Here is a 15,496-nt window from a genome sequence, read left to right on the forward strand (position 1 = left end):
CTGAAAATTCTGTATGATGAGCCGGCTTGCTTTTGTGGCCTGTATTCTGTCTGATCTCCAAAGGAACTGAAGGGATTCTGAAAAGATGGAGAAATGAGCTGATGTGAAAGAGAATACTGGATTGCAACCCAGTCCTGAAAGCTCTAATATCCAACTACATTTTACATGAGAAGTCCGTCCTTAGAAAAGGACTATAATATCTTAACCAAGCTGGTTAGCTAAAGCTGTCTTCACAATAAGAACAAACTAAGAAATTGTGTTATACAGACTTACAGATAGTTCCTATCCAGGAAGCTAAGCGTGGTTATACACTACATGTATTCTTGTTATCACTGCTGCAGTAAAAAAACTGAAACATCATTTACTCAAATCACAGAAACTAAGAGCCTTGCTCTCACTGCAACAAATTCTAGGGTAAGGAACTGTTTTCATAGCATCTCAGGAGGTTTTAGTCAAGTAACCGAAACAGTTACAGAGTAACTCATTGTCTTATGCAAATAGCAATTTACTTATGCACCTCCAGAAAAAAAAAAATGCCACAAAGATTACAAGTTTTCTGTTGTGATTGTTCTTAAAAATTACAAATGCAGCAAAACAGCAACACTGCCATTACCATCTGGGCTGTCAGTCTTGGTTTTTCAAATTCTGAATATTAAAATGACTAATGTCAGCCTGTACTGACGGTTGTGGCCATGCATTCTTAGCAGACAAGGAGTAAACAAGGATAATAAGTAGTTGCTAAGAACCTTTTCTCAGTTAAGGATGAATAATATACTTTGTTTAAATCAGAGTTTAATATAGCTTACAAAATTATTTTAACTATGTACAGTCAGTTAGCTTTCACTTGCAACTCCACATTCCCAGGTGTCCTTGTCTTACCCTCTGCAACCTTCTCTTTCCTCTCTTCTTCCCAACACAAAATAATTGAGACCATTAACAAAAGTCTTTTTCTCTTTCACATCAGATGCAACTCCAGTAGTACCTTCACGAGCGGCAACTCCAAGATCAGTAAGAAACAAGTCTCATGAAGGAATTACAAATTCTGTAATGCCGGAATGTAAGAATCCTTTCAAGTTAATGACTGGATCATCAAATGCCATGGGAAGGCTATACATGCAAGACCTGCCTGGAAGCCAGCAGCAGGAACTCCACCCTGTCTACCCCCGCCAGAGATTGGGCAGTAGTGAGCATGGACAGAAATCTCCATTTCGTGGCAGCCACGGAGGCCTACCCAGCCCAGCATCATCAGGTTCCCAAATCTATGGAGATGGCTCAATCTCTCCGAGGACTGACCCACTTGGAAGCCCTGATGTCTTCACACGAAATAACCCTGGTTTTCATGGAGCTCCCAATTCCAGTCCTATTCACCTGAGTAGGACTCCTCTTTCTCCACCTTCAGTAATGCTACATGGTTCTCCCGTACAGTCATCCTGTGCAATGGCTGGAAGAACTAATATACCTCTTTCCCCAACCTTGACTACAAAGAGTCCAGTAATGAAAAAACCAATGTGTAGTTTTTCAACTAATATGGAAATACCACGAGCAATGTTCCACCACAAACCACCCCAAGGCCCACCTCCCCCTCCTCCACCTTCTTGTGCTCTTCAGAAAAAGCCATTAACATCTGAGAAAGATCCACTTGGCATTCTTGACCCTATTCCTAGTAAACCAGTGAATCAGAACCCTATTATCATTAATCCAACCAGTTTCCATTCAAATGTCCACTCTCAGGTACCTGTGATGAATGTAAGCATGCCTCCTGCTGTTGTTCCTTTGCCAAGTAATCTCCCTTTGCCAACTGTAAAACCTGGTCATATGAATCATGGGAGTCATGTACAAAGAATTCAGCATTCAGCTTCAACCTCCCTGTCCCCTTCTCCAGTGACATCCCCAGTGCACATGATGGGGACTGGAATTGGAAGGATTGAGGCATCGCCCCAAAGATCACGCTCATCTTCCACATCATCAGATCATGGAAATTTCATGATGCCACCTGTAGGACCCCAGGCCACTTGTAGTGGCATAAAGGTTCCACCTAGGTCACCAAGGTCAACAATAGGTTCCCCAAGGCCATCAATGCCATCAAGCCCTTCTACCAAGTCTGATGGACATCATCAGTACAAGGATATCCCTAACCCATTAATTGCTGGAATGAGTAATGTACTCAATACCCCAAGCAGTGCAGCGTTTCCTACTGCACCTGCCGGAAATGGTTCTGTAAAGAGTCAGCCTGGTTTGCTGGGAATGCCTTTAAATCAGATCTTGAACCAGCACAATGCTGCCTCCTTTCCAGCAAGTAGTTTACTCTCAGCAGCAGCCAAAGCACAGCTAGCAAATCAAAACAAACTTGCTGGTAACAACAGTAGCAGCAGTAACAGTTCTGGAGCTGTTGCCAGCAGCGGCAACACTGAAGGACACAGCACTTTAAACACCATGTTCCCTCCAACTGCCAACATGCTTCTCCCAACAGGTGAAGGTCAAAGTGGTCGAGCAGCACTAAGAGATAAGTTGATGTCTCAGCAAAAAGACTCATTACGGAAAAGAAAGCAACCACCCAGCACAGTGTTAAGTTTGCTCAGACAGTCTCAAATGGATAGTTCTGCAGCTCCTAAACCTGGACCTGACTTGCTAAGGAAGCATGGGCAGGGGTCATTTCCCATCAGTTCAATGTCTCAGTTACTACAGTCTATGAGTTGTCAAAGCTCTCACTTGAGTAGCAATAGTACCCCGGGTTGTGGGGGATCAAATACTGCTTTGCCTTGCTCTGCTAACCAGCTGCATTTTCCAGATCCTAATATGAATGCCACTGTTCTTCAGAATTCACTGACACAGAGCATACCTTTGAGAGGGGAAGCCGTGCACTGCCACAATGCAAACACTAACTTTGTTCACAGTAACAGTCCAGTCCCCAACCACCATCTTGCAGGTTTAATAAATCAGATTCAGGCTAGCGGGAACTGTGGGATGCTCAGTCAGTCGGGCATGGCTTTAGGAAACTCATTACATCCCAACCCACCTCAGTCAAGAATTTCAACGTCCTCCACTCCAGTGATACCAAACAGCATTGTTAGCAGCTATAATCAAACAAGTTCTGAAGCAGGTATGATTTTATTAGAAAAAAGTACCCAAAGGTACTAAAGTTTTCTACAGTTTTTAAATTTTTGTACCAAAATATTTATTATGATAAGAGATGTTCCTTTCCCCATTGTGAAAATTCTTTTCATTTCTTTAGTATTTATAATTTTATTTACAGAATGATAAGGACTTGTCTTTTAGAAAGAATACCAACTAAGGAGATTCCATGTGTTCTTGTTATTTGTTGTCCATCTGTGTCATTTTTGAATATTGTTTGACTTTCAATTGATTTCATAACCATTGGACTGTACACTGCAAAGGAAGCCGCCGAAGGCAAGGTGTCCTGTTTCATGAGATGTGTCCTTGGCTTTTGCCAATATAGAAGTTGTTTACCTAGCTTTGGTCTGTACACAGGTAAATGAAGCTCATCTTGGAAAATCCAGAAAGGCAAAGAGAAATGAATTTCTTTTTTTCTTGCTGCTCAACAGAAATAGGTCACTGGGTAGGAAGGGTCGCTAGAGGCTGTGTGAAGTGCTGAGTTGTCTTCTAATGTGTTTCTTACCGTAGCTTGCTGCCCTTTACTATTTGTTCAAGAAAATTCAAACATGGATATTGGCTACTTCCTTTTTAAAAAAAAATAATAATAATTTAAATTTTCTAATAAAATGAGGCTTGAAAACCTGATTTCCAGAATTTTTTATCATGGAACTGCTTTAAAGTTTCTCATAGAGCTGAACTATATTTTTAGCATCCATATTAAGGTTTTGAACCCAAATAATTATAAATCTTCATGCACCATTAATAGAAACAAGTTTATACAAAAATAACACATTAGAAAAACTGTGTTTTGCACAATAAAATCTTTAGAAATCATTATAAAAACTATACTGTAACACTAGAGATGTAAATCATTCAAGCAACAGAAAAGTGGATCATGGAAATATAAGAGAAAATACTCAGAATGTAACACTAATGCTTTCAGATGCGTAGGAAACATCAAGTTGGTAATAAAAGAGGAGGACAGGGACATTAGCACTCATATTTTAAATGAGCAGGATTTAAAGACTAAACCGTCCAAGGTTGGAGTTAGCTCAGTGGGAGATCCCTTGTCCAGCGTACACAAGATCCCGAGGTCAATCCCAACACCACAAAGTAAATAAAGACCAGGCCGCTCTTCCTGATGAGAAAACTGCTGAGACCTTTGCTAATATGCTACCATGTAGATGTGTGTAGGCTGCATATACCACTGTGCGGGAAGTGTTCCCATCCACATGTCTGTTACAGGTAAAGTCAAGTGTTTTCTTTCCTGGTGTTGCCACCTTACACTGCCATCTTTCACCATTCGTGTTTTGTGTTGTTTGGATGTCAGTATTCTATGAAGAACTGCACAACTATCTCCTGTGTTTAAAAAAAAAAAAGAACGCAGGTTTAAAATGATTTGAAATGACTAGTGCCTTCTTATATTCTTAGTTTAAAGACCCTCTTGAAACTTTGTGTTTTAAGGGTGCATAATGGGCTTCCAACTTCTCGCTGACTCGTGCTGTTTTAGCTAATACTGTACAAATAAAAGTTTAATATATGCACTTAGAAATTAAATCAACAGTAAGTCTGTAAGTGTTTTAAGATGTACCATATTTATTGAGCATGCCTTCCGTCATTTGGGTGAAACATTGTTAGTGTCATTTATTATTCAGTTTTTATACCCCTTATCATAGTCCGCTTCATGTCAGGTCTACATTCATATGTGCAAATGTATGTTTCAATAATGATGTATTTCTATGTTTATATTATGGGAAAGACATTTATTTATATTCTTGTTTCTTCTGATTGTCAAGTTTAGACCTATTTTATATAGCCTTGGTGATTTATTTTCTTGTTTCATTTATTCATATAAATATATAACCTAGATTGATACTGGGGTATCAAGGCATATGGGCTGAAAGTTTATTAATATAAATAAGAAAAGCTTTAGCATATGAATACCTAAAAGACTAATAAATGTTGAGCAATGTGGTGCATATGGCTGAGCATGTGTAGGCTAGCATGAAGTGTACACGTAGTAAAAATCTAGGTCAGTTAAAATTTTGAAAATATTAGACCTAATAAAGTTAAATACCAATTGTGTAGAGATCAACTGGTTATGAAAATGGATTGACTTACTGATGAACTCTTTTGGTAAGGTAAATACTGAAAAAGATTTTAACCCCATAATTCTTTTTGTTATGAAGTAAATTATGTCAACTGAATGTACTATCATAATTGCCTAGCATAAGTACCTGTCTACACTGGTATTTATTCTTTCATTAATACCCAGTTGATCAGTGATGTTGGGCATTCAGAATGAAGCAACAGGATAGTACAGCTTTTGTTGTAACAGTAGAGAAATGCCCCCTTTGGTCTTTTCCTGTGTTGAGGTAAGGTACACAGCTCATGCTGAAGTCAAACTCATGATCTTTCTGTCTTGGCCTTGAGTGCTGGAATTGAAACCATGTGCTACCATATTTCATTTGTAAAATCCTGCAAATAACTATCATGGAATACCTGTTGTTTGCCAAGTGGTCCATGCATTATTCATAACCTAGATGCCCCTAGTATAAAATGTTGTCTTCATTTAACAGATGAGAAACTTGAACCTCAGACACCCTCACTAACCAAAATCTTCTAACTTAACCAGTATTAGAACTCAGGTTTCTCTGATCCTGAAATATCACCTTCTCAGCTACATAAGTTCATCTGAAATGTCTCCAGAATTACTGTTTTCCTTTTCAAATAGCACATTAAGTCATGTGACAATCCACAGATGTAAATTTTTAATATACTTTTAGATAAAAGATAGCTCTTTTTTTTCCCCTTCTTTCTTTGGAGTCTGATATCATAGCACACATGATTACAATGTTTCTGTCAGTGCAGATGAGCTGTTCAGAGTATCAAGAGAATTCCCTGAATATGTGAACTATTTTGGGTGACCTTTCTAACTGATGAAGGATTGGGTCCCTGTGGGTAATGTTTCTGTAGACCTTCAAAGCAGGATGATGTCAGCTCTTTGAGTCTTGCATGGCATGGTGGTGCAGTGGCAGGATGATAGGAAGCGTCATCCAACCCTACTTTCTCCGCAACGCCTAACCACAGGTGACCTCACTCCAGTGCCTTGCTCAGTCTTTTATGTATAAATCAGAAATACAACACGAAGTCATTAAGAAATGACTTGCTCTTGTGCTTAATTCAATTAATAACTAATTTTCAAAAGACTTTTTTTTTTTTATTATTGTGTGTTTCCATGCTGTGGGGAAGGCAAGCATGCGCCACAGCACACGTGGCTGTCAGAGGCAACTCTGAAGTCTGTTCTCACCTTCCACTTCAGTGGGCGCCAGGGTTTGACCTCAAGTGGCTAAGCCTGCATGCCAGATGCCCTTACCCACTGACCATCCCTCTAGCCCCTCAGAACGTCTTCTAAGAAGAATCATTCTGCCTTAAACTCTACAGATATTGGTTTGTAAGCCTATATGTGAATTCTGTATTCACATTTTTAAGCATTCAGTTCAATTATAGCAATTGGAGGCAAAGATTATGTGATTATATAAAAATACTAAATTTCTTTATTCTAAAAACGTAAAGCTATGTGCTTTTTAATTAAGTTACCTTTCCATGAATGCTTCTGAATATTCTGTATTGAAGTGTATGCAAGTATCTCTTACCTTTTGAATATCAATTTGCAAGCGAAGCCTAATATCCCCAATTAGTACATAACATTAAGATCCTTGGTGATGTGCTTAAATGGTCAAGAACTGTTCTGGTGGATCAAGAAACTAGACCTCAAAGTCCCCTACCTTAATTCAGACACAGAGTGCCACCACACTGCTCTGGAAATGTGTAGGTCATGGACATTTAAAATAAATGTCAGGAGCCTCGAAAATGTCAGCAAAGTGTTTACTGTGAAAGCAAGAGACCTGACTTTGGAGCCCCAACACCCATGTGAAAAGCCATACGTAGTGGCACAGTCCTGTAATCCTAGTGTTAGAAGGCAGAGAAAGACCCCTTGGGCTAATCTTGCCAAATCAGTAAGTCTCGGGTTTAGTAAGAAACTCCGTCTCAGGAAGTACAATGCAGAACAATTAAGGAAAACAACTCACAGTGACCTCCAAACCCCACACAAACTCAGACCCACACACATAGCACATGCAAACAAAATTTTTAGTTTTTTTTTTTTTTTTTTTGAGAGACAAAGTTCAGCACCTAAGTATGGTGTTCCAGTTTAGAGGGAAGTTTAAAAATCAAGTGTTCTTGACCAGAAAACTTAAGCAGGCTTACCAGTCTGCAAGCTTACCAGTCTGCTTCAATCTGCTTACCAAATAACAAAAGCACCTGTGCCGTAACCCAGGTTCTGCTTACAGCCATACCACTAGTCCCTCTTTTGGTCCTGTGATCTTTCACAGAGTACAAACAGAAGGGTTTAAATTATTTTATGAATATTCTTAGTAACAACCATGCTGCTTTCCATATAATAAATCTGTAAAATATTTTTACTAGAAAATACTTCTTTTTCCTGTTAAAAACAATCATCTCTGCTTAAGCACATGAAATTATAATGCTCTGAGGGACAGGAGTATGGGTTTGTAACAGAAGAGAAACATACAAACATTTGCCTTAAGTCTATGCATTAACTCATCAAGATATAAATAAACCTATGAATAAATATATGTTCATGAGTATGTACATATATGTGTGTGTTATGTAAATTCTTACTTGCAAACAAAAATGTTTTCATTTAGCACAAAATGCATTTGAAACTCAGGACAGCTAATTAATTGGTAGGTATAAGACCATGAAATAGACCACAAAAATCTACTTAGTGTATTAGCTCAGTGTATTTATTGTCATACCATGCCAGTAAAAAAAAGCAAAGGGAAGTTATTCCCTGCCCTTCCCAGAGGAGATTACAAGTGCAGACAGGGAGAGATGACCATGTTGAAGAGGCAGCTGTGAGGTGTTTGTTAGCCTGAAGAAGGTGGCAGGGCACCGTGACAGTTGTAACTGGTCTGATGCTGGTTTCTAGCGGAAACATTTCAACCTAAGTTTTTTTAAAGCCCGGGGTCTCTTTCCCTTGTCATGCTCATGATTTGCAAGTTTTAAGTGCTCTGTGTTTTTGTTATTTAACCAGACAACAAACTGCTTGAAAATCTCTTCCTTAATGTTTTGCAGAATGAATCCTTTTATATTGACGAGATGTTTTCACTATAGGCAGTGTCTCAGTCCTTCAGGTATCCTCATATCAGGGTTACACCACGTGTTCTGTTTACATAGTATAGGCTTAATGTTTCCTTGTATGCAAGAGGAGTTAAAATATGTTTTTACTTCAGACATTAAGTAATTTGTAACCAAGAGTTATGACAAAGCTCAGTGATACGATGTTTGCTGGTTCAGTGATCTACTTTGTACCTTTAAAGAAATAAATTGTTCTAGTATACTAGTTGGAAGACTTTATTCCATTGTAATATATTAAGCATTCTTACACAACCACCAATTCTTCCAGTTCCCAAGGAGATGCCTAAGCTATTTTTTACTAAAATCTGGTCCAAAAATACTTAAGTTGGCTCAAAAAGTATCCAGATATTAGGAAGTAATATCAACCCTACAAAAGAATGACTTACAAAAAACAATGCTAAAATATATCCCTGTCACAGTAGATTTCATTTCCACATTTATGTAGCCCTAAATAATTCAAAATTATAAAACTCTTACATCCTATGAATATAACAATCAGTGCCAGCCAAGCAAAGAGTAAAAATGTTTTTTTTTTTTAATTATCTTTCAAAGTAACAACTCACCTTTTATAACCTAGAAGTTAAACCAAAAATAGAAATCCAGAAGAGCTGCTGAAAGCCTCAAAAGTCGGAACTGGTCCAGGGAGATGCACCCATAGGCACAGGCGTGAGCATTCATCCTATACCATGGTGTGGGGTTCACTGGCAGCACAACTCTGGAGAGTACAACTCAGTGATGGAGCAGCCCAGAGACCTGATCCTAAAGTAGTGCTTTTCAGTTTCTTCCTACAAAAGAAACTCACTAGAGCCTGCCAGATGGCTCTGCAGATAAAAGTGCTTGCTGCCAAACCCAGCCTCACATGGTGGAAGGGGAGCTTCCACTCTTGTAAATGCCCCTTTGATCTTATAGCCACCATGGCGTGTACTCGCATACATGCACACATACACACACACAATGTTTTTTAGATTGCTGGCTTTACAGTCTACTAAGCATTTTAATGTATAGCAAATGAAAGTTTAAAAATAAAAAAACACTGTAGTCTGGTATTTTCAGCCTCATTCCACCTACTCCACTTTCCACACAAATGTTTAATCACAATCATGACACACTGAAGTGATTGTAGCACCCACTAACACTTATGTGCATAAGCTATCAGAAAGACTTTTTGAAAATAACACTACAATGTTCTCCAAATGTTGTATTTCATTTCTCAAAATAAAATACGATTTGGAGCATAATAAATTGTCTTTCGTAGCTCATTGGCATGATACAGTCATTTTAGAATATTCATGAAATAATTCAGTGTTTATTGAGCACCTGTGATAAACTAGGCACTATAATTTTAGAGTTGCAGATAAAATAGGATATATGATATGAAGTTGACTATATTAAAAGCTCAGTATAGTCTCTTGAAATGAAACTTCTAATTGATACTTAATGATGCATTTTAACTCACTCATGCACAGGCAGAAAACAAATCCCACCAAGACATTTAACCTCCTTTTCCAGGTCTTGCCATCACACAAATATCATGTTTACAGAAAACCAAATGAACTTTGTGACTTGGCCAATCTGACACTTCCCAAATATTTTTAAAGTAATTCTAATACATTCTGGGTATTGATCAGGATGGGGATGTGGCTTTGAGTAGAAAACTGCTGCATAGCAGACATGAAGTCCTGGTTCCATCCCCAGCACCAGAAGAGAAAGACTAGAATCACATATGTACTTTTTTTCTTTTTCTGAATTCATTTGATCATATCTAGAGACTGGTCTCCCTAACATCCTAAAATGTAGGCTTACATCTCTTTTTGCCTGCCACCTTCTCTATTCCAGCATTTATTAAGGGAAAGGAACATTTCCTTGGGTCTTGCAATTGCTTCCTTCTCCATTCTCCATCTTCAGTGTGCTTTTTATGGTGAGGGGGGTCCCTTTAACAAAATAACTACAGGTCCCTTCCTCTGTCTCCCTACTACTTAGCTGGGAATATCAAGAATCTGTGTTAGAATCCAAAACAGAAGGGTGAAGTTGGAGTGTTTATCTAAATGCACACTAATGTGGCTGTCACTAAGGCTTGAAAATATTAATAAAGTTTTACTGCAATACTTAGGTTTCTTATAAAAGTTATCTTTCAATTTACTCTGTTATCATTAAAAAAACAGTCCCTTAAATGTAGAAGACACTTTTTCATATTTCAGTGGAACTGAGAACTAAAAATATATTAAACTTATGGAGCATATTTTATCTCTAGAAGGATTTATTTTTATTAAGGATTACTTTTGACCTGTTTACAGTGAAAGTACAGTTAGCAAAGCAAATCATAAAGGTCAAACAGTGGAGGAATATTATTCATTGGACTTACTATTTTTCATAAGTCTCGTATTTTTCTTAAGCTCTTGAGTTTCATGGCAGTGTGGCAATTTCAGTTTAGAAGAGTTCTTAATACAAAATAATATTCATTCAAAATTAGAGTTAAGTGAATCAAACTGGTTAGTGACATTTTTTTAAACACTTCATTGATCTGCTCGGTATGGGCTTTTTTCACACATACATTATTAACAATAGTAATATTTAAGAGGTAGACATATATATAACACGGTTGATCACAATATGAACTTCTCTCAAGCAGTCTTGGTGACCAGGGAGACAAATCAGAAGAGGCAAAAGCAATTCTAAAACTAAAGCAAATTAAACGTCTTAAGAATTTAATAATGAGAAATACCTTTGGTAAATCCCTCAATTTCTTTAGCCTATTTGTACATACACACAATACATGAGCATATGAGTTGTGTGTGCATAAGGCTTAGGTGCAGTATTCAGTGAGCAGGTTAGCATGTTCACCCCCTCACCACACTAGCCTGCCTGCCTCTGTAGGTCTAGCCTAGGGAATTTGGAACTACTTTCTTTAGTTTGAATGGTTTTCCCTTTCTCCTACTTTGAAAACACCAGTGGTTGACACAAAGTAATCTTGTATATCTTTATTAAGTAAATGACTGGAACTTGATAACTTCTTCCAAATTCCCAGATACCTATTTAATTATCGCTACATGTTTCATGATATTTCATCTTACAAAAATTATTTCTCTTCTATTAAGTAAGTGCCAAACATCCTGGATAGGGAAAAAAAAAAACTATTTTAACTAACACGTTCTTTACGTAATTCAACAGAATATAGGTTTTTATACAGAAGTCTGAAATAGTATCACAAAATAGTGCCTGTTTACACTTAATGGTTCAAAAATCCAATATAAACTAAAAATTCATGTAAATTCAGGTTTTTCTTTGAGTAACTCTGTATTAATAACCTTACAACTGTCCTTTGAGGTAGATGTCTCCTGCTGTGAGGTAACTTTTAACTTCCTGAGAAACTTGAGAGCATTCTAAAGTAATCTGTCATCTTTGAACCACCTTTCTGATGTCCCCATCTCCTGGCACTGGACCAATAAGTTGGAAAGATGCATTCAGCCAACAAACACTTTTTGAATCCAACCATGTGTCATGACTGTGATGTCTTTGAAATACAGAGAGAAATAACGAATGATACTTATTTCAGTGGTTTAAAATATTTATTCAAATTTATTTACTGCTTGCATAAACTGGCAGATTTATCCATCGGCTGAGGGAGTCAGGGTCTATGAAAGCCATACACTTATTTCAGATATTTTTGTATTTGTGAAACTCGGGACTCATTCCCCATCATCTGCCTCACTTTCCATATTTAAGGAAAAAGAATCGGCTTCTACATAGAAGCACTTTTTATCTTGTTTTCAACCCTCAAATGCCTGATCAAGTGTATAGTTTTCTCAGACACCATCAGTTTTATAATTCTCCCTTGTGTAGACATCTATATAGATGTTCCAACCCTTAGCATGTTGCAGTCTCCTCATCCTGCCTAATATATAAAAAGACATTTAAAATTTTCTGCCATGTAATTATATATTCAAGGAGAGGGAAAGTACAGATTTCTGCATTTACCACTTGGCCTAAACTCTGAGTTTTGGGGGAGAAAATGGCAAGTTTTTTTTTTTACTGGATATTATATTTACATTTCAAATATTATCCCCTTTCCAGGTCTCCCCTTCAGAAGCCCCTATCCCATCTCCTCTCCCCCTGCCTCTATGAGAGTGCTCCCCCACCCACCCACCCATTCCCACCTCCCCACCCTGGCAAGGTTTTTAAACTTCTCACACTGTTTCAATCCTGTTCTCCAGCAGAATGTACCTGTTTGTTGAACTGAGTTGTTAGAAATTGGAGAAGATCAATGTGTGTGTGTGTGTGTGTGTGTGTGTGTGTGTGTGTATTTACATGTGTGTCCGGGTCTGCATCCTGCTTGGATTTGTCCTTTCTTATTGGCAGGGTAAAAACACTCCCAGTAACTGCGTTTTATTATAATTTCTCAAGAATATTTAGATGGAGGGCTTTTAAAACAGTGTTATCCCCAAATGGCTACTTCTTGAATCATAAATATGGATGCTTCTCAGTGGCCAATATAAGAAATTAAAAAAAATAACCTCTAAGGAATCTCATCATCTACAAAGCCTTGCTACATACATGCTAAATATTTTGGAAATAAACTCTGCATGTGGTCAGAAGAACGGTGAGCTCCACGTTTAAGCTTGCCATTATCATTTAGCAGGTAGAAACTTGACAGTGACGGTGAGTCCCAGTAAATGAGATTCCCTGGCTCACCTAACATATGCACTTTACATGCAAATGATCAACTGTATGTATGGAAATAGCAATTTGGGGAACCGATGAAATATTTAAGGTGTTGATTGCTTTGTGAAAAAAATCTGAATTAATATTTAAAGAGTTGTATACCACATGCCTACTTCAGCATTCTGTATGTCTTCTTACTCTAACCTTTGTGAACATGTCATTATTTCATGGTAATATTTCATAAATATTTATATATGTTCAAAAAGCCTTCTTTTTAATCTCAGCCTTTAAATAAAACACTGAGAGCTTTAAAGAAATCGGACTGACAGATGGGAAAACAGAAACCATTATTCTAGAAGCCGTCTGGAGGTGATGGTAGTCCTGGTTTGTTACCACTATGACTGCTGCAGCACCATCCTGCTGATGCCAGGAATAGTGGCAATGTGTATGGACTTTCCAACTGACAAGCTCTTTTCACCTATCTCTGATTCTCATAGCAGGCATCACAATGATGATATTTTTTTCTGTGATCACTTTAGAATAAACCTCCTTAGGAAAGAATTCAGTGATAGCCGGATGTGGTGGTATGTAACTAGAATCCTAGTATCCATGAAGCTGAGGCAGGAGGATCACAAATTCGAGGCCATCTGGGCAACTTGAGAAAACCCTATTTAAAAATAACAAAATTCAGTGATATAGTTCTAGGATTTGAGGCTGAAGGTTACATCAGCTGTTACATACAAACACACACTCATGTACGCATGCTGCACACATACACACATATCAGCAAGGTATATGAGAAAATGCTCACCACTGAGTTTATATGTGATGACAGAAATCAACATATAAATGCTAAACTTTATCAGTGTGGCTTAATAAATAGTCACTTTATATACTACATAGTTATAATTTTAAATGTAACTTCAAAGTATATAAAGGAAAAATTATTGCATTGTTCCATTTGATGAAAACAATATACCATATTTTTACTATTCCACAGTTATGGAAACATTTCTGTGTATTTGGAAAAAAAACTGTTGCTTACATTGTCACATGAGGTTATTCTGATGGCACAGCACCACGGGAACTAGTTTCAATTCCTTTAGATTTATGGTGACAGTAGTAGTATTCATTATATCATATATGTATATAATAGTTGAAAACAAAATATTTCCCAATGAATGTATTACATAAAACAATCTCTTAATGGAAAGAAGACCTTTTATTTCCCCAACACCTGCCTTTAAAAAAAAGTGTCAGGCAGTGGAGAGTAAGGGGTTGTTTGTAGATTGAGATTTATCTTTCCTATCTTGCCTACTCTTTGTGCACTTGGGTCACCAGGGTTGATTTTAAAGACAATTATTGCCCAGGTTGTTCTCTAAGAGATGGATTTTAAGCTGGTCTGGGTTAGGTCCAGGTACTAGCTTTAGTTTTATTGATTGTTTTCGGTTTTGTATTTCATTTCCCTAGGTAATTCTGTTGTGTAGCCTGGGTTGGGAACCACTAACAATAATAAAATAGTAATTATATATCAACTAAAATGTTCTGTTTTCAATATTAAGTTATCTTAACTTTAACCTTTAGTACAGAGTTTTAGGAATATAGGTGCTATTCTGGAAGACTGGTCTAATGTAAGGACATTTAAGTGCAGTGTCTATACTATCAGAACAACAGATTATTAATAATTATGTTTTTCACTGTTAAAAATAACGATAATGTGTTGCTGAGAGATACGCACTATTATACAGTTTAAAGGAATTTAAATTCAGTGTGTATTTATCTATTTCATTTGAGCACAGTTTGGCAATACATATGTAAAGCTTTGTGACTCTGGAATTCCATATCCAAGATTTTATCCTTAGGTAATAATTGTGTAGCCCAATATGGTGGCTTACACCTTAATACCAGTATTTGGGAGGCAAAGACTGTGAGTTCCAAGCCAGTTTGTTCTGCCTAAAGAGTTCCAGGTCAGCCAGGGCTACACAGTGACACCCTGTCTTTAAAAAACAAAAAATGTGGGCAATTGTAAAAGATACATTAATAAGAATATTTATTGAAGTGTCACTTATTTTCAAAGTGTTGCAAAAAAAATTATAGTCTTAGAGTGGTTAAGTTATCAGATAGTAATACATGAAACTACTAAAATGATTTAGTATATATAAATTCACAGGGAAAGGTTTTCACAGTAAATTGATAAATGAAAAGCTACAAGATTATAGCATAATTCCGTTTTGTCTCCAAAATACATGGTGTGTGTTTGTGTGTGTGTGTGTGTGTGTGTGTGTGTGTGTGTGTGTGTCTGAGAGAAAGAGAGAGAGAGAAAATATACCTGAATGTGTGTATATGCATGTGTGTGTGTATATATATATATATATATATATATATATATATATATATATATATATATTACCAGAAAGGTATACAATAAAATATTATTTGATACTTCATATTAACTAGGTACCTTTTATTAGCTGATTTATGTTTTTATGTCCATTCTAGT

The 15,496-nt window shown here is 37.1% G+C and overlaps 1 protein-coding gene across 10 annotated transcripts in view; it reads left to right on the forward strand.

Moving 5' to 3' along the window:
• Mbd5 (methyl-CpG binding domain protein 5) overlaps window positions 1-15,496 on the forward strand; it is a 353,158-nt gene that overhangs the window by 296,997 nt on the left and 40,665 nt on the right. For all 10 annotated transcript variants that reach the window (XR_013108584.1, XM_076928716.1, XM_076928718.1 and 7 more), the window contains one exon: window positions 965-3,100. Coding sequence is in view for 9 of the 10 variants with exons in the window: in XM_076928716.1 (XP_076784831.1) it covers window positions 965-3,100 (2,136 nt within the window). In the remaining variant the exon portion in view is untranslated. The remainder of the gene's footprint in view (window positions 1-964; window positions 3,101-15,496) is intronic.

This window comes from Arvicanthis niloticus, chromosome 2 (assembly GCF_011762505.2).
Source record: "Arvicanthis niloticus isolate mArvNil1 chromosome 2, mArvNil1.pat.X, whole genome shotgun sequence".
NCBI lineage: Eukaryota > Metazoa > Chordata > Mammalia > Rodentia > Muridae > Arvicanthis > Arvicanthis niloticus.